The sequence below is a fragment of the Sminthopsis crassicaudata genome, chromosome 1 (genome assembly GCF_048593235.1).
Source record: "Sminthopsis crassicaudata isolate SCR6 chromosome 1, ASM4859323v1, whole genome shotgun sequence".
Taxonomy (NCBI): Eukaryota; Metazoa; Chordata; class Mammalia; order Dasyuromorphia; family Dasyuridae; genus Sminthopsis; species Sminthopsis crassicaudata.
The window spans coordinates 442259550-442285463 of record NC_133617.1 but is presented as its reverse complement, the minus strand read 5'-3'; the positions used below and the strand labels follow the sequence as shown (position 1 = coordinate 442285463).

Genomic DNA, 25914 nt, shown 5'->3' with positions numbered 1-25914 from the left:
GCTTCTTTTGTTCTGATTAATCAAAGCTGCAGACTCCAGAATACATATTTCTTTTATTTTCCCCCTTTATTTAAGTTGTTTACAGGACAAGTTGTTTTGCTGCCTCTTATTTTTACATCATATTCTTTTCCAAATGTGGCCCTCCATGTTTTTCCAACCCAGTGAGTCATGCCTTGTAACATTTTTTTTCTTTTTTGTAACAATTGTTTTAAAATAAAAAGATAATATTATCCAATAATATTGCAATAGCTACTGACAGTCCATATTTCACTCCCTTACTATCACCATCTTTGCAATGAAGGAAAGGAATGAATTTTCTTGCTCATTATAATTAGGTACAATTTAGTTTAGGGGAGATTGTTGTTCTTTCATTTATGTATGTATATTGTTTTCTTATTTCTACTCCTATTCATTCTGCATCACTCCTATATAAATCTTCCCATCTTTAAAGCCTGAAGTTTGGTTATTTGTTTCAATTTTGATGGAACATTTTTATCTTTGGCAGTAAAATCATAAAAAAAAAAATGAAATTATATCCAGGCAATTGAATCATCAATGAAAACCCCGAAGAACAGATAATGAAGCATATCTACTTCCTCATGGCAGAAAGGTGTGGGGAACTACTAAAACAGCATGTTATATACATTGTCAGATGTGGTCACTGCAGTGGATGTCTTTACTTAATTGATTTTAAAGAAAAGTGATAAAGGAAGACCAATCCAGAAATGGGGTTTGAGATGACTATAATATAAAGACAAAGACATATATAAAATGTTTTTTTTTTTAACATTTTTATCCTTTTTGAACTTAAATATTTAAAAAACACAAAAAACCTATAACATATATTTTTGAATCATTTTTATTATAGCTTTTTATTTACAGAACATATGCATGGATAATTTTTCAACACTGACCCTTGCAAAACCTTCTGTTCCCAAATTTTCTATTCCTTCCCTCTATCCCTCTCCCCTAGATGGAAGATAGTCCAATACATGTTAAAAATATATATTAAATCCAATATATGTAATATATATATATACATATATATATATCCAGTTATCTTGCTGCACAAGAAAAATCAGATTTAGAAAGGAAAAAAAAAACCTGAGAAGGAAAACAAAAATGCAAGCCAACAACAACAGAAAGAGTGAAAATGCTATATTGTGGTCCACACTTAGTTCCCACAGTTCTCTCCCTGGGTGTAGATGGCTCTCTTCATTACTGAACAGTTGGAACTTGTCTGAATCAATTCATTGTTGAAGAAAGTCAAATCCATCAGAATTGATCATTGGATAGTCTTCTTGTTGCCATGTTCAATGATCTGGTTCTGCTCATTTCACTCAGCATCAGTTCATGTAAGTTTCTCCAGGCCTTTCTGAAATCATCCTGTTGGTCATTTCTTACAAAGTATTTTTACAATAATATTCCATAACATTCATATACCATAATTTATTCAGCCATTCTCCAATTGACATATATTTTTAAAACACACACAGAAAGTTGTAGAAATGTCTTAAGTCCTATAACCCATAACTCCCAAACCATTATTTCCAACATATTTAAGAGAGAATATCTATTTCATCTCCATATTCCCCCCATGATGCCATATTGAAAAGAGTACAACCTCATGTCATGTAATTAAATAACAAAAAACAATTCTCTGTGCAATAAAATTGGTATCATAGAGTTTCTTTGCCTAAAAAACATAATCTTTAAGCCACACAGGCAGACATTTTAACCTTTTGGAAATAACCTTAAGAACAGTGCTAGCTTTGGGATGCTGAAAGTAGGGCAGTTTTCTCAAGCATCTAGCCCTACAGTCTCCCCTGCATTCAAACCTCATAGGAGCAAGCATCCTTGAGGACCTAAGTCTGCAACCATAGTGCACCAAAGAAGGGGAGAGAGTAGAAAAAATAATTCTATCAATTATTAGGAGAGGATAGAAATAGAATAGCACATAAGCCCCAAGAAACGTAGTTTGCTAGTCAAAGAGCTGCCTGCCCTTGTGGTCCTAAAATTAATATAGTTCTTGTTCATAGGCTCACAGAATAAATACTGGAAGAATCTTCAAGAGACCACCTACTATTATCATTTTCTAGATAGGAACTAGAGACCAAAAAGGCACAATAAGTGTGGGATTTCAATCCAAGGCCTCAGATTGAAAATTCAATCGTCTTTTAATCTTCTCTTGCTGGACCTAGTCCTGCCTTAGTCCTGCATCTCCTTTCATGATATGTATGACTCAGGAACCTTTGTTTAATTATATAAAGATTGATAGGAATGGATACCGGATCAGGAAATGAATAAGAATTCTTATGTGCTGAAAGCTTAGCATTTCTTAATCTAAAAACATTTCTGTTTTTCATTCTTTCTCTATCAACCCTATACTTCAAAAATAAAAAACAAAAAAACTTCATTCCAGCCCTACAAGCAATATAATGTACTGAATCCTGATACCACCCGCAACCTCATGATCTGTTTCCTCTGGATCATGAAAAATGCAGAACAAAGCCTCATTCGGAAGTGGATTGCAGACCTACCACCAATGCAGCTAAATAGAATTTTAGATCTACTTTTCATCTGTGTCTCATGTTTTGAGTACAAGGTAAATAAATTATCTCAATTTTCTCCAAATTTCAGTTGCTTTAGGGTTTTGTTTTTGTTTTTGCAGGGAGAGACATGCAGTGAGGGAAAACAAAATAGGAGGCATTTCTCCCTCTCCTATTTCTGTGCTTTTTGCACATTTATGTATTCAAGTTCATTTCTTCTTCCTTTCATCAATATTGTAATACCCTAGGAAAGGAAAGGAAGATATCTCTGTTTTTTCCATGTTCCAAAGAATTTCTCATCCCTTCTGATTTTGTCCATATAACATATAACTCCACTAGCTGAAACTTTAATATTTCCATAAGGATTAGCATTATACATATAATAATTATCAAAATGATTCTCCCAATCTTACTCAGGGAAAACAAAATTCTGACAAAGTCAGTACACAAGTCCTTCAAAAGTCAAGAGATGTGAAAGCTCGGCTAGAAGAAGCATTACTAAGAGGGGAAGGTGCCAGAGGGGAAATGATGAGGCGCTGCAAGACACCGGCAGGTGAGTTTTTAATTGTCTCATTCTAATTTTTCTCTGAATGTTTCAGATGCTTTGTGGGAAGGTATATTCTACTATTAAGATTTCAACTCTATGTTGCTTAGAAGCTGATGGTGCCATGCCTAGCAACAGCAAGGTTTGTGATTCTTCAGTGAGCTAAACTATCCACCAAGCAATCCACAAGCATTTGTTAAGCACCTACCATGTTCTTTTATGAATCAGTTGGCAAGTGAGGAGATGTCTCTGAATGACATCTGGAATTAAGTCAAATTTAACAGGAATAAAAGGGTAAAGGGTCTTAGGGTAAGGAAGAATAGTCACAATGAAAATAATAACAAGTAACATGTATATAGCACCTACTATGTACCAGATCCTGTGCCTAAGTGCTTGACGATTATCAATTCATTTGATAAGGAAGGTGAAGAGTAGCCATATCAGCCAAATGCATTTCTAAAAGAGTCTGATTGGTTTTATTCAGAAAATGCTGAATAATTATTAATAATAAAAGTATTTGTATAGCACTTTAAAGTTTGAAAAGTGCTTTACATAGAGAATCTCATTTAATTCTCATTATAACCCTGAAAAGGTTATTCCTATTCTCATTTAGCAGATGATTCAATAATATAATGGTCATAAAAAGTGCTTAATACAGTGTTTGACACATAGTAAGCACTATAGAAATGCTTATTCCTTTAGCTCCTCTAATTAAAAGCCTTGTTTGCAAGAGGAGATTTATGTGTTCAGATGAAGATGATCAAATTGATTCTCTTTTCCCCTCCCCAAGTCTTGCTCAGAGAAAACAAAATTTTGATCCAAATGAGTATCTTAGTTTCACAAAAGTAAAAAAATGAAGGCCTGGCTAGAAGAGCATTATTTCTGAGAGGCAAAGACTCCAAAGGGGAAATGATGCACCACTTTTACAGATGGCAAAACTGAGGCAAACAGAGGTACTTGGCCAGGTTTACACAGCTCAAAGACCACTCAAAAAAGCCACCCTTGTCATTTCTGGAGTAAATTTTCCAGAGAGTCCAAACACACTGGCAGTGTTTGTATCCTTGTCAGACCTTCAATATCCCAAGGAATCAGTGAACAGGGAATTGCAATGAGCTCAGATTCCTGTCACAGTGATGAGAAGCAAGCTTTCCCTCCACCTTTGGGCCATCCAGGGATACACATGTGAGTCTTAAGAGTTTCACTAGAGGGCTCCCTGTCTTCGAGCTACAGAAATGGAATCAGAGAATCTGAGCTATGAAAATAGAGGCTCAAGGCAGGACAGCTCTATCTTTTCCCAACCATCCTCTCCTCCCCAGGTCAGGGAACAAACCAACTACTGGGGAGCTTGGTCAGATGCCTAGTGGGTTTTGTTGCTAACCTTTTCATGGCACATCATATTTTCTAGTCATCAGCAGAATGTCAAGCTAGGCTACTTCAATAAGACTTGTTAATGAAATCCCAGCTATCTTAGAGAGTTCCATTCTAATCAAATTCCAATCATGCATTTTTTAACTCCTAGGAAATGACCGGTTTGTGGGACTAAATGAAAACCTGAGATGGAGGAAGGAGCAGACACATTGGCGACAGGCTAACGAAAAGCTAGATAAGTAAGTCACTCAGCAACCTTGTGATGCTTTTACCAAAAGTCCAAACTATTTTTCCCAGGGTACTTAGGTTGCCAAAACAGCTGTATTCCTCAAAGGCAAAGAGAATGAAGCACCATTTTCAGTATAGGTGAAGTCCATTCAGTGGTCCAGAGTAATTAAAAGCACTAAAATTCCATGAGCTCTCTGGACTGGTAGAGTATTTAAAGAAAATTAATGCTTGCATATTTCAGATGGCATTGCAAAAATGATAATGTACAGAAGAAATATTTTTCCATGGTAAAGGCAGATGATAAGTTCACAAAGAAATCAAATGAGAACACAGGCCACATGCCTATGTCTGCATAATTTCAAACTGAACATATTTTGGGTGGTGTTAATAGGTATGTGTCTGCTTTGTAAGTCAGACAAAAATTAGAAGAATTTTAATTCTGAGAAAGTCTCCTTTTGCTAATGAATGTGCCATTTCTATTTTATAGGATCATAGATTGAGATCTGGGAGGGAACATTGGCAGCTAGGTAGCTAGAGTGGATAGAGTGCTAAGCCTGGGATCAGGAAGACTCTCCTTCATGAATTCAAATCTAGCCCCAGATCCTTACTAACTCTGCACAAGTCACTTAATTCTGTTTGCCTCGGCTTATATAAATCTATGTAAGGATACAGCCTTATACTTGTTTGTTCTGTTTCTCTGAAGGGATAGCATGAGCTTTCATAAGTCCAAGTCTTTCCATATCTTTCTAAATCTACCAGCTCCTCATTTTCTACATCACACCAATATTCTAACCTTATACTATCTGATTGTTTTAGTCTAAAGCAATTGATTAATATGGATGACACATAATATAGTTTATTTTTCTCTTTTGATTAAATCTGTTTTCCTTTTAACTTCATCTGCCGTCAATGATTACTATCTCTATTTTTTTCCCTAATAAATTCTACTCCTGATCTTTATTATTGTGTTTATGGGTATGTCTTATTTCTGCTTACTTCTGCTTTACTTCTATCTTCTACTTTGCCCTGCTTATTACTTAATTTAACTCTCCACCACCATTTCTAAGTAGGGATAAGGGTTTTTAATAAATACAAAATGATTGCTTCAGAGATTTTTTCATTAAACAACTGAAATCCTTGCCTTTCATATTTCTATTCCCTCCCCTATCCTAGAGTTAAAGATCTCAAGAATGGACCTCAGGAATATACGTAGGGAAGTCCTAATATATCTCTCTCTAGAACTCGGTAATCTTAGGATAATCACTTTTCCATGTGTCTGTTTCCAAAATGCTTTGCTTTATGGTAGTAGCATATGATTCATCCTGACTTTCACATTCTAACAGAGATGGCAAAAATGTAAGAAATACTCTGAGGCTCTTAAGAGTTTCCAAATACCTAGTAGCTGGTATACCATGGGCGTCAGAATACCAGCTTCCCTGGGCCTTGTCCTCAGACAAAAAAGTTTTAGAGAAAAGTCAGTGGTGAGACAAAGAGCCAGGGCTTGGCTGAGCAAACTTTGGGTTGTCTTTTGAAAGTCTAATTGGATAGCTTTACCTTGACCCAATTCAGAAGGAATCTTAGCCTCCTCACTCAGTGGCATCATTGTTTGCCAAACTCAGATCACACCCAATCTGACTCTTGATGGCCTGTAGCGTGAGCTCCACTTTGCCCAGATCTGGAGATTGCTGTCAGTACCCAAAACTACAGTGTCCCCAGGGATGGTTTGAGCAATCTGATTGGCCAGCCTGGGTGACTCTCATTCTGCCTAGGTCTCTTCCTGTTTAAAAACCAATGGTTCTCTTTTACTTGACTTATAATTATAATAATGACTTCAGAACTTTAGTTAGAAGAATCAGACACAGTTTAAGATAATCACCAGGAAAAAAAACAAAACAAAACAAACCACTTCTAAAATCATGTACAAATTTCACAGTTACCAGAATGTACAAGGTGCTTACTTCCCTAAGTCACTTGCTCTGTTGTTTTCTCCGAAAGGTCTAGGTTTCTGAGGTTTTGCTTGTGTGTTAGCGTGCAGGTTGCAATCTTTAGAATACAGCCAGACTGAATATATGTTTAATCTGACCTCTTTTTGTTCCTTAGAACAAAGGCAGAGTTAGATCAAGAAGCCTTGATTAATGGCAACTTGGCCACCGAAGCAAATTTAATCATTCTAGATATGCAGGAAAATATTATCCAGGTAAGAAAATCAACAGCAAACTATGTTATATATGGATGTTTTTACTATAATTTTTAATAAGGTTTTTATTATAGCATTTTCAGGGAGAAGAAATAAGCATGGATCTTGGATTATTCCTTTTTGTTTATTTATTAAAGAATCCAGTCTTTTTCTGCCCTTCTTTTCACAGTAAAGTTCACCTTACAAGTCTGGTCTACAATCCTTAAAAATGATTGTGCAGAAGTATTGGGCAGTTGATGCTTGTAATTGGGCCCATAAAATAAATGCATAGCCACCAAGGTGAGCTTTGCACTGATACAGCTTTCTAACTTCATCTTCCAATGGAAGATGTAAGCAAAACTTTTAATAGAGGACAAAATCATGGCATGACCAGTTGGTCTAAATGAAAGGAATAAATTACAAATGATGGTGTAACACAGCAGAAAGAGTGCTGGGATGAAAATACTTTGGTTTGAATCTTGGTTCTACAGCTTACCACTTGTATGAACTGAGGAAAGTTTCTTAGCACCCCTGGCTCTCCCTCATTTCTTTATCTTTAAATTATACCTTCTGGAAGAGTTAACCCAGAGTGACTATTGGGACATGTTTTAGATAAAGCCAATAGGAAAATGTTTGCTATGACTACATATGTTTTTTTAAATATTATTTTATTTTTTTTAAATGTAAAGGTAAGTTTTCAATATTTTTTTTATTTTTCACAGTTACAATCAATAGTTTTTTGGTTATATATGTACATTCATTTTTTAAATATATTTCCTTATGAATCATGTTGGGCAAGAAAAGAAAAATCAGAACAAAAGGGATAGGAAAAAAAAACAGAAGAAAAAGAAAAAAGAAGTGAACTTAGCATGCATTGATTTACATTCAGTCTCCATAGTCCTCTTTCTGGATACAGATGGAGTTTTTCATCCAAAGTTTACTGGCATTGCCTTGGATCACTGAATCGCTGAGAAGAACTAAGTCTATCATAGTTGAATCATCACACAATCTTGCTGATGCTGTGTACAATGCTTTCCTGGTTCTGCTTGTTTCACTCATCATCAGTTCACAACATTCATTTTTATAAAATTTTGTACTTTAAATTTTTCTTCCTTAACTTGTCCCTCCCCAAGACAGCAAGCAATTTGATGAAGATTGAATCTGATAAAGATTCCTGTTTATGACAGGAATTTTTCTCAGTGGGAAATTAAGATTCTCTGAAGAAGCATTCTTGCAATCCAAGCAGCCCCTAGAAGCCCACAGAAGTTGGAAATGGTACCTGATTCAGAAATCAGGAAACTTTGGGGCTGGGTTGTTGTAAAAAGAGTGTGATAATACATGATTTATGGAAATGCCTTACATAATTTTATATGTGTTCTCTTAATGGAGGCTGGGAGGTGAGGATAAGGGAGACAACATGGAATTCAAAGTTTTAAAAACAAATGTAAAAAAATTGTTTTAAATGTGACTGAAGAAAAATAAAAATATTTTTAAAAAATGCATGATAAAAAAATTAAATGTAAACTTTTGCAATAAAAAATATTCAACTAAAAAAAAAGAGAGAGTGTGATGGGTCAGATATAAAAAGTGCTATAAGGATATATAAGTATAATGTTTATTTATTAGGACATTTCCAGAGACTGTGGCCTTTATATGGGGTTACATGCTATCAGAGTAGGGGACAAACCCTTTGCAAAGCCTTACTTGAGAACCGAGAATGAAATTTACATTATTAATTAATTGGAGAGTTTAGAAACTGGGAATCCCCAGTTTCAACATCCTTAAAGATACATTTTGAACCTCAAAGTTTATGATAGAAAGCAGGCTAATCATTAAAACATGGGAAATTAGCTTTTTGCATTAGGAGGAGTCTTTGGGCCCAGCTGTCTTTCAGCACAGTGGCAAAATACTTAAGTCAACAGATGTAATTGTTGGTTCAAATTCCTACACTGCCATTTGGTATTTGTTTAACTTTGAGCAAGTCACTTAACTTAGTTGAAATTTATCTTTAAAATGGGGCTCATTGCCTAAATCCTAATGTATAAAGTGGGATTTCTTGTTTAAATTGCCTAAATGCTTACTTAACTGTAGAATTGGACTCCTTACCTAAATTCTAATCCAGAATGGGACTCATTGCCTAAATCCTTATCTATAGAATGTGATTCTTTCCCCATGTCATAGAGTAGTCCTGAGGAGAGAAATGAGATAATGTCTAGAAAGTACTTTGTACACATTCACATCAGGATGGTTCATTACTCCATTTTTATTTTGTGTATATAGGCAAGCTCTGCCCTGGAGTGCAAAGACAATCTGCTGGGAGGGATCCTGAGGGTCCTTGTGAACTCCTGAGCTGTGACCAGAGCACCACCTACTTGACTCACTGCTTTGCTACACTCAGAGCTCTCATTGCCAAGGTAAACTAGGGCCCTGTTTTTTTGTTTTCTTTTTCTTAATTAGTTTCTCTGGCCTATCTCTCCCCATCTACAATGGGCCAGATTCCTAAAAGGAAGATGAAGTGACAGAACATATCTGTGTTCATGGTGAATTGATTATCAGGGTAGAGGAAGCTTAATAGTTCCATTTAAAATTTGGAATCCTCTCAAGTAATCTAGAATGGCCAGTCTTAGAACTGGACTGCGTCATATGGGCAAAGATCAAACAATAAGTCTTTTGGTTGAGATGCAGTTTTGCCATAGATCTTTTCCCTATAAGTTGTTGTTGTTCAGTTATTTCAGTCTTGTCCAACTTTTTAATGACCTTATTTAGAGTTTTTGGGGGTTTTTTTTGGTGAAGATATTTGCTATTTTCTTCTGGAGCTCATTTTACCAATGAGGAAACTGAGACTAATAGGATTAAGTGATTTGCCCAGGGTCACAGAAAATAAATGTCTGAGGCCAGATTTACCTCCTGGAACAGGGATCCATCAAATTACCTGAGGAGGGGGCTACATGACCCATGTTGGAAACAGAGCAGTTCAGTGCTCCTATAGCAATCAAAAGTGGGATCAGTCTTGTGAGTAGCTCTGTGCTTCTAGCCTAGGAGAGAAGGGAAGAAAGGAAGTTTAAAAAAAAAAAAAAAGGAATTATGGAATGATATAAGTCATGGATAAACTTTATGTGCACCACCAAATACTTCCCTCCTATTCTGGTCTCTCTCTTCACTCTTTCTATTGAATCATCAAAATTCTATCACCATTAACCTTTCTCACTACCAAGGCTATTCTCAGCCTATGCTTGAAGTACTCCTAAACAACAGCCTTCCTATACTCTGGCATCTCTAAGTGCTAATTACATAGATTAATCCCAAATTAGTTGATCCTATGATGGCAAGAAGAGGGAAGAAAATTCTTTCAAGCTCCATATATGATAGCTCTTGGTTCACATGCCATTTCCCAAGCCTACAGTATCCCAGTTCTTTGGGCAATGTATGTCACTTGCCATTAAATACAAATGCTGATGCTTTGAAATGTCTTCATTTTAGAAACCAGAAATCTGTTTAGTCTTCAGAAATCAGTTTATCATAGCCCTGGGAATATAAGTACGGCTGCTTACTGCACATACTTTGCATTTATCTTCACCAATTATCTTAAAACTGTTGCTTGTTTTTCCCTGGCTGATAAGGCTTTTAAAAGTTGGATGCCTTTACTCCTTATTCTCCACCTGGTTCTGAAAGCAAAGGAAAATAGTAGTCAAGTATTTTCAATGGTGCTTGGAAGATGAGGATTGGTTGGGTGGGAAAGGGAAAATGCCTTCCAATTTGTGACTTTCTGGCAGATATAATCTTGCCCAAGAGTTGGCTTAGTAAGGCAGCAGTTGTGTAATTCATAATTAAACCTTAAGTACATCCCATTGCTCAAATCCATCTTCTCAGTTAAGTGTGTCATTATTGTGTGAAGCAATAGATTAACTGCTTAGATGGTTTTTCTTTTCCAAGCCAACATATGCATATTTTAACAGGTTCCTCCACCAAGGGTAGGGGAGAGAGAAGAGAGACAGAGACAGAGAGGAGAGAAGAAACAGAAAAAGGGAGCAGAGACAGAGACACAGAAGAGAGGAGACAGACAGACAGACACACACACACACACACACACACACACACACAGAAAAAGAGAGAGACAGACAGAGAGAGAGAGAGAGAGAGAGGGAAAGAGAGAGAGGGGGGGAGAGAGAGAGAGAGAGAGAGAGAGAGAGAGAGAGAGAGAGAGAGAGAGAGAGAGAGAGAGAGAGAGAGAGAATATGAATATGTTGGAAAGCATAAATCCAGGGTGTCATGATCTCTACTGTCTCTCCTAGTTTGGAGACCTGCTGTTTGAAGAGGAAGTGGAGCAGTGTGCTGACCTGTGCCAGAGAGTATTGCATCACTGCAGCAGCAGCATCGATGTTACCCGCAGTCAAGCTTGTGCAACCCTCTACTTGCTCATGAGATTTAGCTTTGGTGCCACCAGTGTAAGAGACCTTAGGCCATCGAGCATGAAATTAGGGGGAAAGAGAGGAGAAAAATGAGCCACTCAATGTTGCTCTACCAAGACTTAAAATTGATGTGGGAGTCAGAATGAGGCATTCATTAGTCAAGGGTAAAATAAAGCAGATGATTACAGTGTTGAAAGTGGACTCTGACCTTAATTGTAAGAATCAGAACCGATTGTGCCTATTACCTGTAATGAGCTTCTGCTTTCCAGAAGGAAAGCATCAAGATTCTCAATGGCATGTGAGCTTCCAAAGTAGTTCATTTTGTTAAGGATTGAATTCTTGCATTTAAATTGCAATTAATATCTCTCCTACCAGTGAAGGAAAAGAAGCAATGTATTTTGCCACAGAGAGTATGAAGACTATAAAAAAGTTGCTTATTTATTCTGAATTATCTTTGGTCATTTTGAGACAGATTTATAGCAACAGACTCAAGCTTTTGAAAGAGATACATATGCCTCTGTTTTTGTTTTTTCCCCCAGCAATGTGTCATCCCTTCAAGCCCAGCTTTACCACAGAACAACAATACTCAGCCCATTGATTTTGTTCCATTTGGAGTGCATTACTTTGGAATACTTTCTATGTAGGGGATGACATGAAAGAATAATTTGTGTTAAGTGATAAAATAAGTGCTTCTGGGAAGGGTTAGAAAAAAACCTTTAGAAGACATGGGGATAGCTATTAATTAGCTTATCAACAAATGTTTAAGAGCCTGGTACATTACCAGGCACTTTGCTGTGTGCTGGAGGATATAAATTAAAAAGCAAGCTAGCCTTGACCTCAAGGAGATTAAATTTATTGAATTAACAGTTCAGACTGTATTTGGATGATTGATCCAAGTGACCAGGACACTCTAAATGTGCTTTCTCAAAGAAGCTATAAGGAAATGAGGAAGCTTCAAGTGTCATGATCATGGAAGTGCTATCCTACTCTTTTCTCTGCATTTATCCAAAAGAAAAGTTGCCCAGTCATCAAATATTTGATTGTGTGCCCTAGCTTCATAGAAGTTTGCCTGACCTACTGCTTTCAACCAAAGCATTTTAGAACTCAGAAAGATCTTAGAATGATAATCATAGAATCATAGAAGTAAAGATGGACAACATTTTGGAGATCATCTAATCTAATCCTCTCATACTCCCCACCCCCTGTCATTGTTCTGTAAGCTTTAGGGTAAAGAATATTGTCCTTTCATTGTCCATTCATCTCAATACTTAGCAGTGCCTGGTGCATAGTAAATACTTAATCAATATCTATTCATTGATTGATTGACTTTGCAGTTGAGGAAACTGAGGCCAAGGCAGTAACTTACCCAAGGTCACATACCTCTGAATCCAATACTCTTTATACCAGATTGCATTATTTCTAATGAAATGCTACCATTTTACAACTAAGAAAAGTGAGGTCATATAAGCACACAAGGGCAAAACTGGGAAATAGAATCCAGGGAAATTGACAAAGGCCCAGGCTGAAGAATCTACTTAAATCTTAACATTAATCTTATTGTGCAATGTAGGGTTTTTTCCAGTATTATTCAATTTAATAAAGGAAAAATATGAAGATATTGCTATAAATAGAAAGATGGAAAATGTGATTCTTTTAGCTAGTAAAAAAAAAAAATGCCACATCTGTGACTCGAATATCTTACTCTATCTAATCACCTGTTTTCTGATTATTTTTCTAATAAAGAATTTTGCAAGAGTGAAGATGCAAGTGACAATGTCCCTGGCTTCCTTGGTTGGGAAAGCATCAGATTTTAATGAGGAATACTTGAGAAAATCCTTAAGAACCATCTTGGCATATGCAGAAGAGGATACGGTTATGCAGGCAACTCCTTTTCCTGCCCAGGTTAGATTCCAGTTCCGCCAATTATAAATGTAATGTTCAAAAGCACCCCCAAAACCCCATCTTGTCCAGCCCCAGCATTTTGTAAATGAAGAAATGGGGTCAAAGAAGAGCAAGTGACTCTCTTCAAAGTCACATGGATAGTAATCATCAAAGATGGGATCAGAATCTAGGTCTACTGATGTCAGAATTGTATGGAGCTGAAATTAAATGTATAATCCATAAGCTAAGTTTCTGAATAGTTCAGATTCTGAAATCCCAGGATTTCATTTTGACCCTGTCATGATCACTCACCAACCCAAAATCTAATCACATGTTGTAGTATCCTGTCGTCTCTCAGTTGTAATCCTTCTCTGGGAGGAGGTTTCTTTTCTGTAAATCCTTTTCTCTGGGAGAAGGCTTCTTGGGAAGCTTCTGGAGCCTCCAGCCAGAGCGAAGGTAGGATCTCAAATCCTTCCTGAATCCTGGCTCTGAATCTCCTCGAGCTTCCCTGAAGTTGTCCTGGGAAGTCTTGTCCTTCCCCAATTCAGAGTGCTTCCTTTCAGACTGCCTCCCAAACTCAATGTTCCTCTTTTATCCTCCCAGAGAATGGGCTTGTGGGTACTCCAGGGGCTTGGGGGAACTACTTACAACCAATGAACTTGCTCCTTTTAAAGGTGTGAACTAAAGGTGTGAACCCTGAGCTAGAGAATTATTAAGTACGGATTTAGCACCTAGTAAGAACCAAACATCTTATCTGATAGTTCTGTTCACCATGTTACCTGGGGTATTAGGAAGACAAGAGTTATATTTTTTTATATATATATATATATATATATATATATATATATATATATATATATATATATATATATATATATATATATATTTATAACAGGAGGACACTACAATGAATGATAATTAAGTGCCCATTACATTGTAAAATGCTGTTGAATTTCAGAGAAATTAATTATGAATGAGAGCTATAGCAATCTTATTTGGGGTTCAGAGCCTGTAAACTTTTCAGTGGGCCTCAAATGACCTCATAAAGGTAGTTTGTTCTCTATCTAAGCATAGATGCAGCCCCCTTTCTAGGAGTTTTCTGACTAGTGCTATGGTTAGTTACTCAGTCAATAAGAATTTGTGAAGCACATATTAGGTGCCAGGCACTGGGTTAAGCACTAATGATATAAAAAGAGGGAAAAGACAACTCCTGTCCTCAAGGAACTTACAATCTAATGGAGACAAGTAAACAAATATGTACAAACTATATGCAAGATATATAGGAAATAATTGAGAAGAAAGGTATAAGAATTAAGAGGAGTTGGGAAAGGCTTCTTATAACAGATAGGATTTTAGTTGAGACTTAAACAAAACCAATAAGCTATGGACTTCTATAACTTCTCTTAGGCTAGCTTGTTGGGACTTTCATAAACAAACTTTACCGTAATTGGAAGACCTAGAAAGATAAATATCTCCAGGGGTTGCATTCACAATCTTATTCAACTGCTGGTTCTTGATCATAATTAGCTCTTATTTACCAGCATGCCTGGAATGATGCACTGTTGGAAATATCACTTGTCTCACACCTTGGTCAGCCTCAACCCTTTTGATATGGTACTTTTTTATAGGACAATTTATTTTTAGCACGTATTAAGTACCTTCTATGTATATAACACTATGCAGAGATGCAGAGAATACAAAGGTAACTCAGAATTCAAGAACTTTATAGACTTTCAGGAAATATGATATTTGTGGGAATATGCAATACTTAGATAATAATGCTAATACAACCTTGTGATAGAATAAAATACTAAGTAAAATGTGAGAAAGAAAAGATTTCCAAATGGAGGGGGAAATCATAATAATTCACTTATACTGTATGTGAAGTCTACAAAAGCGCTTTCTTAAAAATTCTATGGGATAGGGATTACAGGTGCTATTTGCCCCATTTTACAAATAAGAAAACTGAAGCTCACTGAATTGTTTAACAATTAAATTGTTAAGTAACTTGTCCATAGTCAGATAGCCAATGTATATCATATCGGGATTTGGTCCCAGAACCCTCCTACCTCAAAGGTCTTGCTATATCTTTTCCTTGAAGAATATGTAGGAGTTCAATAGAGAACCCAGTGGAGGAGGTAAAGAGGAAGAAGAGGAGGAGAAAGAGGAAAAGGAGGAAGTAAGGAGGAGGAGAAAAATGAGAAGGTGAAAGGAAGGAGAAAAGGAAAAAAGAGAATTTCAAGTACTGGGAATCGAGGTTCCTTGGGCCATTGTCTTAACAAGATCCAAGGGCAGCTTATTAAGTTTGTTGAATGACATAGGAGAGAGTGATCCCATTTTTGTTTGTTTGTTTTATTTTTCTCTTTAATAATTACCTGTAATTAATGGTAGGTAGAAAATCTAACCAGCAATCACTTGCTGACTCAAAAGTCCCTTTATAGGCATAAGGTTCACAGGCATTTTATTTTCCAAATTAGATTCTTTCGTTAATAGTTATTCCATCACCACCCCCTTCCCAAGAATCTAGTTTCTATATCACTGCAATAAAATGCAACTAAATATTACTGATCATGGAATGTTTATCCCTCCTAAAATTGATAAGTACCCAGACTGCTGATTGGGGATTCAATGTGTCTTCTGACAACCGTTATGCTGTTGGTCCTACCACAGGTAGAAGAGCTTCTCTACAACCTCAATAGCATTTTGTCGGACACAGTGAAAATGAGGGAATTTCAGGAAGATCCAGAGATGCTCATGGATCTTATGTACAGGTAAATATCCTAGTCAAATGAAAAGAGGACACTTGTTGTCTGGGACTTAAAGAATTATAGGATTTTATATTTTGAGTTGAAAAGGACTAAAGTCTGACCCAATTCCTTGTTTTTAAAGATGAGGAAACCAATGCCCATTTTAAGAGATTAAGATAAGTTGGTCAGAGTTCCACAGTTAATTAATGTGTGATGCAGGCTTTTCAGTCAACTTTTCTTGAAATCAAGTCCAGTGTTCTATCCAGTTCAGTATTTAATACTATGTTATCTCACAAAAAAATCTAACACAATACTTGGTTTATTTATTTATTTTTATATTATGTTGCCATTCATGTGCAAATTTGGGAATAAATGACAATAACAAGAAATCAAGGGGTTAAAATTACAGGTGCCCTCTACTTTTAAAAGACTCTACTTAAAAATATATGGTGTACAAAATAATAGTAATGTTGTGGGATGATCAGCTGTGAATAACTTTGCTATTCTCAGCAATACAATGATCCACACATACTCTGGAGGAATTATGATAAAAAATGCTATCCATATCCAGAGAAAGAACTTACTATGTATAAATACAAATTGAAGCATACTCTTTTTTTTTATTTTATTTTTCTTGAAAGTTTGTTTTCTTTCACAACATGCATTTTATGGAAATGTTTTACATAACTTCACATATGTCTTCTTAAAGGGGACTGGGGTGGGAAGGAAGGGAAAGAATCTGAAACTCAAAGTTTTAAAAACAAATTTTAAAATTGTTTTACATTTAACTGGGGAAAATAAAAATATTAAATAAAAATAAAAAATGAAAGGCCCTACTTATAAAATTCTAACTTTGAAAAAAGAAAAAGAGTGACACTAGCAAGAAAATCAGCTTCGGAGTTACTTAGACTTGGGGCTTTCACTCCTGCTTCTGACAGTTAAATTAGCTGTGTGATCCCAGACCAGTGTCTAAACCTCTTAATATCTCAAACTCTTAAGACTGGAGGTTGCTATGTAGAGGCTAATTAGTTTTGGTAAAGTCTCCTCAATAGTAGTTCTCTACTCCAAATAGCACCACAGGAAAAAAATTACCTTTCAAAACAATAAATGAAAATTATTTTCTTTTCCAGAGTCAGATTAGCCATATGGTTTAATTCTATAAGTAAACTCTCCTAGTAGTCATTTTGATTCCATTTTTAAAAAACTACATTTTTATCTAGTCTTTCAGAATATTTACCAAATTAAAAACAAAGTCTACCTAAACTATAACAACTTTCTTGTATTTCCTAATGTGTTAGAGATAATATTATCTTCTATATTAGTTATTTGATATATTCTATTCCATATTAAGAAAACACTTAATAGATACCTGCTAGGATCTCAGGATTATAGATTTAAAGTTGGAAGAAACCTTAGATTATCAGTTCAACCCTAACATCTTTCAGATAAACAATTTGAAGCTGAGAAAACTTATATACCAGGGTCATACTGGTAATAATAACAAAGATGAAATCTGGGATGCTATAAACCAGAGTTGCTTAAATTTTTTCCACTTGTGACCCTTTTTTCACTCGAGAAATTTTTACATGACTCTAGGAATATGGTTATATAAAATAGGTATACAAATCAAACATTTACGGATAATAGATATAATCTCACAACCTCCACATTCAATTACTAGACCCTTTACAGTTTAAGAAGCTGGGCACATATGTAATGTACAGTGGTACAGTGCATATGCCTCTTTAACTTCTATCTTAGAAAGTTTCACAGGATAAAGTTAAAGTAATTTGCCCACAATCATACAGTGACTAGTGGTCAGTGAAGTTAAGATTTTAGCCTTGTCTTTATCAGTAGTACTTACTGAGGCCTTCAGATTCCTTAATAAAAAATTACAGGTCTACAAAGCATGGTGCTTGGTATAAGGAGAAATATAAAAATAATCAGGATTAACAGCATATAACCTGAAGGAGCACATAATCTAGTAAAATAAAAAGGAAAGGGATAGGGATTACACTAGTGATTACATTAATATAGGGAATTCCTCTAGATCTAAGCTTTCTCTCCAAATTAACAATTTTAAAAGAGTTATTTAGTATTGAGAAGTTAAGGCCAGGGTCATGGAAGCAAGTATATGTTAGAGGTAAAACTTACCAATTCTTCATGACTCCAAGGTTGGTTTCCTGTCTACTAAGTGACAGTGCCTCTCATATAAATATAATATATTCATATACTTAATAGGTAAATATGATAAATAATATTAGAATATGTCACAGGAATATATGGATTATAAAGTACTTGAGGATTCAAAAAAGAGAATCTTTCCAGCTAAAGGGATCAAGGAAGATTTCATGGTAGAGACGATGTTTGAACTAGGTCTTAAGGAAATATGCTTACAGAGATGGGATGGGCATAAGGTAGGGCATCCCAATCACAAGGAACCTTAGTTCCTTAGTGCTTTAGCAGGACAGTGGGAAAGCATAAAAGCATGTTTGATACCTCTTCCCTAGGAAATGTTTTTACCACAAAGCCAAGGCCAAAGGAGTGTGTCAATCTATTTCTTATGCTTATTTGAAAGGAAAACAGGGAATGAAGGGATGGATGTAAACCTAATCTCAGCAAGATTTCTTTTCCAGTCTAGCTATACACACACACACACACACACACACACACACACACACACACACACACACGTGCACGCACGCACACATGTCTAAGTCAGCTGGAATACTGGTTGCTTCTCTCATTCCCTGTATTCATTTGGGAAATTCTTGGCAAAGAAAAAAACAACAATGAATATGAAAAGAACTGGAAACATCCATCCTCTTACTGTCAAGACTGTTATTCCCCCTAATCTCTCTTCAGGATTGCCAAGGGATATCAAACATCTCCTGATCTGAGACTGACCTGGCTTCAGAATATGGCTGAAAAACACTCCAAGAGGAAATGCTACACTGAGGCAGCCATGTGCTTGGTGCATGCAGCAGCCCTGGTTGCTGAGTACCTGAGCATGTTAGAAGATCATTGCTACCTGCCTGTGGGAAGTGTGAGCTTTCAGGTATGAATCCCATCTGCTTCTAAGTGCACTTTGGTTGTCTCACTGTTACTCTCTAGTAACTCTCCCTTGGAAATTCTGATCATTTACAAATGGGAAATGTGGCTTTCTTTGGGGAGCGGGAGGGCCACAGATGAGGCAATTAAGGTTAATGACCTGCCTAGAGTCACATAGTGTCAAGTGTCTGAGGCTGGATTTGAACTCAGGTGTTCTTGACTCCAAGATCATTGCTCTATCCACTGCATCACTTGGCTGCCTCCACATGTGGCTTTCTTTAATGAACTCATTTTCTTTTCTTTTCTATTTAGTTGTAAATGTCTTCATTTCTTAATCCTTAAAGATTTGTGATTTTATAGGTGTTGGCATTGGAAAAGCAAGTTATGTTCTTTTTTTGTGTACACCAGTAGACAATATTGACAAATTGCTGTGGCCAGAAAGATCTTTGGCATTAGGCCTCTCTAAATTTTTTGTTGTTCGATTGTTTTCAGGTCATATCCAACTCTTCATAACCCTTTTTTGGGGGGTTTCTTGACAGAGATACTAAAGTGATTTGCTATTCCTTCTCTAGCTCATTTTATAAATGAGGAAAATAAGATAAACAGAATTAAGTGACTTGCCCAGGGTCGAACAGCTAAATAGTATCTCAGACCAGATTTGAACTCAGATCCTCCTGACTACGTGCCCAGAGCTCCATCCATTATGGCTGGTTCTTAAAGAACATACAAGCAACCTAGTGCTAGGATCAACTAGAAGCTTTTAAAGCTTGTTTTGCTGGATTCCTCTTTGAGGGTACAGGATCACCTCTATAAAATGATCAGTAGCTTCAAAAGAAAAAATGATTAATGACAGTGGAATCAGGATATCTGATTTCAAACCCTACTTGAGACATAAAATAGCTGTGTCATTTGTAAGCTACTTATACTCTCTGTCTCAGTTTCCTTACGTGTAAAATAGCACCTGCTTCACAAGGTGGTTAGGAAAGTTAAATTGAGATAGCATTTATAAAAGCTTTGAAAATCTTAAAGCACTATATAAATGTTTGCAATTATTAAAGTATAAATTGATCCATCTGTGCAGTAAAGGGATGTCCCAAGTATGTGAAGATTTCCTCTGGCATGGGAAGATGAGAACAATTTGTTTCAGTGGCCATTAAAGCAGCTAAAGCAGGCTCTGTAAAGTGCTTAGAGCTTGGTCAGACATTAAAGACACCAAGGTCATCCATGGCATCCATTGCTAGTCGTCTTGACTTTTATCTTGTCCTTGGACTTTGATGACTCTAGGAGAGAGAGAGAGACTGATGACTTTGTGAGACTCTGCCTCACTTAAATCATATTCACACTTGAATCAAGATATTACCCCATGATGGCACTGATCCTCTTCAAAACAAAGGATGTATGGAATTTTTTATACTTACAAAAGTATTTTCCAAATTTTAGGAAAAATTTTCCTATATGACCTTCCCCCTTCTACTTGCTCTCAGACTAGGTTCAAGCTAAATATTCTGAGAAGAAAAAACAAAAGGTACAATCCAGCACTCTTTCTTTCTAGTGGGACACAGGAAGTATTTATAAGGACCTGAAGGGTGTTTTCTATACTCTATTAGTGCATAGTTACTGTCAACCATACTTGAAAAGCAGGTCAAGCCAGGGACCATAGCTTCTTCAAGATCAGGCATGCCCTGTTATAACTGAGTGTTTTAATAAAATCAAGGAGAAACAAATTCTGTTTTATATGCACTCTGTCTTGAGAGTCTAAATAGTGTAATCTCTCTGAAATCATGAACAAGATGATAAAGTAACTCCTTTATATATAATGTATCACTTTTTAGCCAATAATCTCTGAATCATTTTTTGTCCTTATTTATGCCAGTTCTTTTCTGTTTTGTTTGTTTTTTGTTTGTTTTTTTTTGTTTTTTTTTTTTTTGTATTTTTTTGCTGAGGCAGTTATTGGGGTTAAATGACTTGCCCAAGGTCACACAGCTAAGAAGTGTTAAGTATCTGAGGCACATTTGAACTCAGGGCTGGTCCTCTATCCACTGCACAACCTAGCTGTCCTGGAGTTCTTACTTTCTTATACCAGCTTTCTCTCTTTTTTTTTTTTTTTGTTTTTTTTTGTTTTTTGTTTTTTGTTTTTTCTGGGGTTCTTTATAGACTGGATTGTTCTCTGCCACAGTTTCATGAGGTGGTGTTCTCTTTCCTCCACTCATGAAGAACAAGAAAGATTTGTTTAAGCTTTGTTTTAGAACTTAGCTATTTCACTAATTTTGGTAACAAATATGTCCCTAGTTGTTCACCTTAAATCTTACCTTTTATACCTGAAATTTCTCAGAATGTATTTTAAAATTAGATTATTTAACCCCTCTCTCCCAAAAAACTGTCAAAATGCATGACATTTTAAAAGTCTTTGAATCAGATAAAGTAAACATGAAAATCACAAAAATGATGTAGATATGTCCTCTTCTCATATTGTCCTCTTTTCTCTTTCTAAGAAGGCCATCTGAGTAAAGAGACTATGGAGGAGTACTTTAAAAAAATAACTGGCAATTCTCAGAAAATCAGCAGTGAACTCCCATCTTTAAGCTAAATTATAGCTTTCTTGTGCTAGATTTTAATCATCTGTGATGCTTCTCCAAAGAAGTCGTTTTTAGTCTCCTCTTATCCAAGTTCTCAACATACCATATAAATAATTGAAATCATGCATCTGGTCTATAAGTCTATGTTAATTTTTCCAGTTCAGGTTTGGTTACAAGAAGATAAGACAGGGTTATTTAAAAAAAAAAAAAGCTCTCTTTATACAAGGGTTTACAAAGTGCTTTCCCTCTAGCAAACATGTGAAGCTGGATAGTAAAAGTCTTAGCATTCCCATTTTACAAGTGAAGAAACTGAAGGTTAGAGCAGTTACTCTGAATGCTTACCTGAGACTTCAACACTAATCTTTTGTTTTGTTTTGTTTTTTTTGTAATAATATTTTATTTTTCCAAATACAAAGATAGTTTTCAACATTAATTTTTGTAAGACTTTATATTCCAAATTTTTCTCCCTCCCTCCCTTGCCACCGTTCTCCCCAAGACAGCAAACAATCTAATATAGATTTAATATGTGCAATTCTTTTAAATATATATTCCGTATTTGTTATATTTGCAAGAAAAATCAAACCAAAAGCAAAAAATCATGAGAAAGAAAAGGCAAGCAAACAAACACACACACAAAAAGGTGAAAATGGTATGTTTTGGTCCAAATTCAATCTCCACAGTTCTCTCTCTGCATGTGGATGGCATTCTCCATCCCAAATCTATTGGTATTGTCTTGAGTTATTGCACTACTAAGAACCAAGTCCATCACAGTTGATCATCACATAATCTTGTTGTTACTAAGTACAATGTTCTCCTGGTTCTGCTCATTTCACTAAACATCAGTTCATGTAAGTTTTTTCAGGTTTTTCTGACAGCCTGCTCATCATTTCTTATAGAACAATAATATTCCATTACCTTCATATATCATAACTTATTCAGCCATTCCCCAACTTATGGGCATCCAATCAATTTCCAGTCCCTTGCCACTACAAAAAAAGAGCTGCTATAAACACTTTTGCACATATGGGAGCTTTTCCCTCTTTTATGATCTCTTTAGAATACAGACCCAATAGTGATACTGCTGGATCAAAGGGTATGCACAATTTTATAGATCTTTGAAACCCAAGTCTTCTGATTCCAAATCTGAATCTTTGTCCTATTTCACTGGCCCAACTCCCAGAGTCAGATTCTATATTACCTCTAATTAGAAACCGTGGATACTAGCTCCAAGAATCCCCCACATTCTAAAAAGAAAAGAGTAGCTTTAGTTCATCATAACTGCTTGACTATTTCATACCAGAGGCTCCCAATACTTCCCTGAAATATGTTAACATCAAATTGATGCTTTGACCTCATTCTTTTTTTTGCCACTCAAAAATAATATATTTTTGTGATTTTCTTATGCCTGTTGTTTCAATTTTATTCTGTTCCAATAAAATAATTTATCAGCCAAGGAAAATGAATTATAGTTTAAAAAAATCTGTTGAGGAAAATTGAGTTCAAGGCCATCAAACTCCACAAAACTAAGCTTCCTGGAATTCTGGGCCTTGGGGTACAATATCTACTTCATAAATATGGACCTGGAGAAATTCTTACATATCATTTCTGTTCCTTCCAGCTTTCCAAAGCCAGGAAAATGATCCTAGAATGCCTTTTCTCTGGACACAATTTCAAGCGTAGCTCTGTTTTATCCTTACCAGCTGCTATGGCCAGAGAAGTGAGACATGAAAACAGACCCTTTCTATTGGGCCAATAGATTCTCTCCATATCAGGCTCCTAAAAATTGTATTGCTTCTGATTCTGAGACACCCTTAGAGAAAAAAATTCTGGGCAAGGACTTAGCAGAAAGGAAGAAAAGTCATATCCAAATTAAAGACATCTTTGAAAGTTTCTAAAAAATCTCTTGAGAGCCCCTAACCAACAATATGACTTTAAAGATAAATGTGTGAAAATAAATATTTGTTAAACATCTTCAATGTACCAGACATTGTACTAGGCCCTGAGAATACAAAAAGATGCAAAAGACATTCCCTGCCCTCAAGGAGCTTATAAATAAGAGTTTTGTGAAGGAAAATGTATGTGACATCTATAACTAATACCAACACTTCATAAGACTGGAATTCCTCATTACTGCTAAGCAATATCACAGCTATTCAAGTGGAACCCAGGGGAAAGATGGCAATATACAGTGTCCCAGAAGTCCTACTATTAAAAAAAATCTTGCAGCTCTTCAACCATAAACCAGAGGGAAAGTGGCAATGTAGAGTGTGTCCAAAAATCTTACTGCAGTTTTCCAACAGCTTAAAAAGTACACTAATTGGGACAGTTATATGATACAATGGATGAAGCACCCACTCTGGAGTCAGGAGAACCTAAATTCAAAAATAGCCTCAGATACTTCACTTAATAGTTGTGTAACCTTGACCAAGTCCCTTAACCCCAGTTACCTCAAAAAAAAAATCCTAAAAAGTACACTAATCCTTTTGCGATACCCAGTACCTTAGAATTATAATAATAATAGCAAGGATTTATATAAAGCTTTAAGGTTTGCAAAGTATTTCATCTCATTTGAACCTCACAACAATTTTATGCTACTATTATCATCCTCATTTTAAAAATGACAGAGATTATTTAAGTATTTCAGCCACATACCAAAATTTATGGGATGCAGCTAATGCAGTCTTGGGGGAAATTTTATATCTCTAGGTGCTTTCTTGTATAAAATAGAAAAAGAAAAAAAATCAATAAAGTGAGTATGCAACTAAAAAAAGTAGAAAAAGAGCAAATTAAAAACCCCCAATTAAATACCAAATTTGAAATTCTGAAAAAGGGAAGATTAATAAAATTGAAAGTAAGAAAACTATTGAACTAATAAACCAACAAGATAGATACCATTTTTAGTTAATTTGATTAGGAAAAGGAAAGAAAATCAAATTTCTAATATCAAAAATGAAAAGGAGGAACTTTCCATCAATGAAGATGAAATTAGAGCAATAATTAGGAGGTATTTTGTTCACTATTGTGCCAATAAATCTGATCATCTAAGTGAAATAAATGAATAATTACAAAAATATAGATTTCCCAGATTAACAGGAGAAAATAAATATATCAATAACCAAATTTTAACAGAAATCATGAGATTCTCTCAATAGATGCAGAAAAAAATTTGACAAAATCCAACATCCATTCCTATTAAAAATTCTAGAGAGCACAGGTATAAATGGAGTTTTCCTAAAAATGATCAGTAGCATCTATTTAAACCCATCACCAAGCGTCATATGCAATGGGGGTAAACTAGAACCATTCCCAATGAGATCAGGGGATGAAACAATGTTGCCCACTATCATCATTACTATTCAGTATTGTATTAGAAATGTTAGCTTTACACCCAGCGAAAGAACTTTGGGAGATGACTATGAACCACTACATAGAATTCCCAATCCCTCTATTTTTGTCCACCCTAATTTCTGATTTCCTTTACAGGCTAATTATACACCATTTCAAAGTCCGATTCTTTTTGTACAGCAAAATAACTGTATGGACATGTATACATATATTGCATTTAACTTATACTTTAACATGTTTAACATGTATTGGTCAACCTGCCATCAAGGGGAAGGGGAGGGGAGAAGGAGGGGAAAAATTGGAACAAAAGGTTTTGCAATTGTCAATGCTGAAAAATTACCCATGCATATATCTTGTAAATAAAAAGCTATAATAAAAAAGAAAAAAAACTAAAAAAACTAAAAAAAAAGAAAAAAAATAATAATAAGAAGAAATGTTAGCTTTAGCCATAAGGGAAGAAAAATGATGGTATACTTAAAAGAATCCTAGAAAAAAAAAAAAAAAGAATCCTAGAGAATCAACTAAAAAACTTCTAAAAACAATTCACAACTTTAGCAAAGTTGCAGGATACCAAATAAATGTGCATAAATTATTAGCATTTCTATATGTTACCAACAAAGTCTAGCAGCAAAAGATGAAAAAAGAAATTCCATTTAAAATAATTGTAGATAATATAAAATATTTGGGAGTCTACCTAGCAAGATAAAGTCATAAAGTATATGAACACAATTATAAAACACTTTCCATACAAATGAAGCCAGATCTAATCAACTGGAAGAATATCAAGTGCTCATGGATAAACCAAGTTAATATAATAAAAATTACAGTTCTACCCAAATTAATCTACTTACTCAGTGCCATGTCAAACTTCTGAGAAATTATTTTATAGAGCTAGAAAAAATAACAAAGTTCATCTGGACAAACAAAAAATAAAAAATTTCAAGGAAATTAATGAAAAAATGCAAATAAAGGTAGCCTAGGTATACCAGACCTAAAACTAAAAAAGTAGCAGTCATCAAAACCATTTGGTATTGGCTAAG

General features: G+C 35.5%; 1 protein-coding gene across 1 annotated transcript in view; it reads left to right on the top strand.

Moving 5' to 3' along the window:
- Positions 1-25914, top strand: part of DOCK8 (dedicator of cytokinesis 8) — a 324685-nt gene that overhangs the window by 263264 nt on the left and 35507 nt on the right. The window contains 10 exon segments of the mRNA XM_074280659.1: positions 2423-2605; positions 2967-3102; positions 4613-4700; positions 6790-6886; positions 9146-9206; positions 9209-9279; positions 11158-11310; positions 13018-13176; positions 15826-15926; positions 18768-18960. Of these exon segments, the coding sequence (XP_074136760.1) occupies positions 2423-2605; positions 2967-3102; positions 4613-4700; positions 6790-6886; positions 9146-9206; positions 9209-9279; positions 11158-11310; positions 13018-13176; positions 15826-15926; positions 18768-18960 (1242 nt within the window).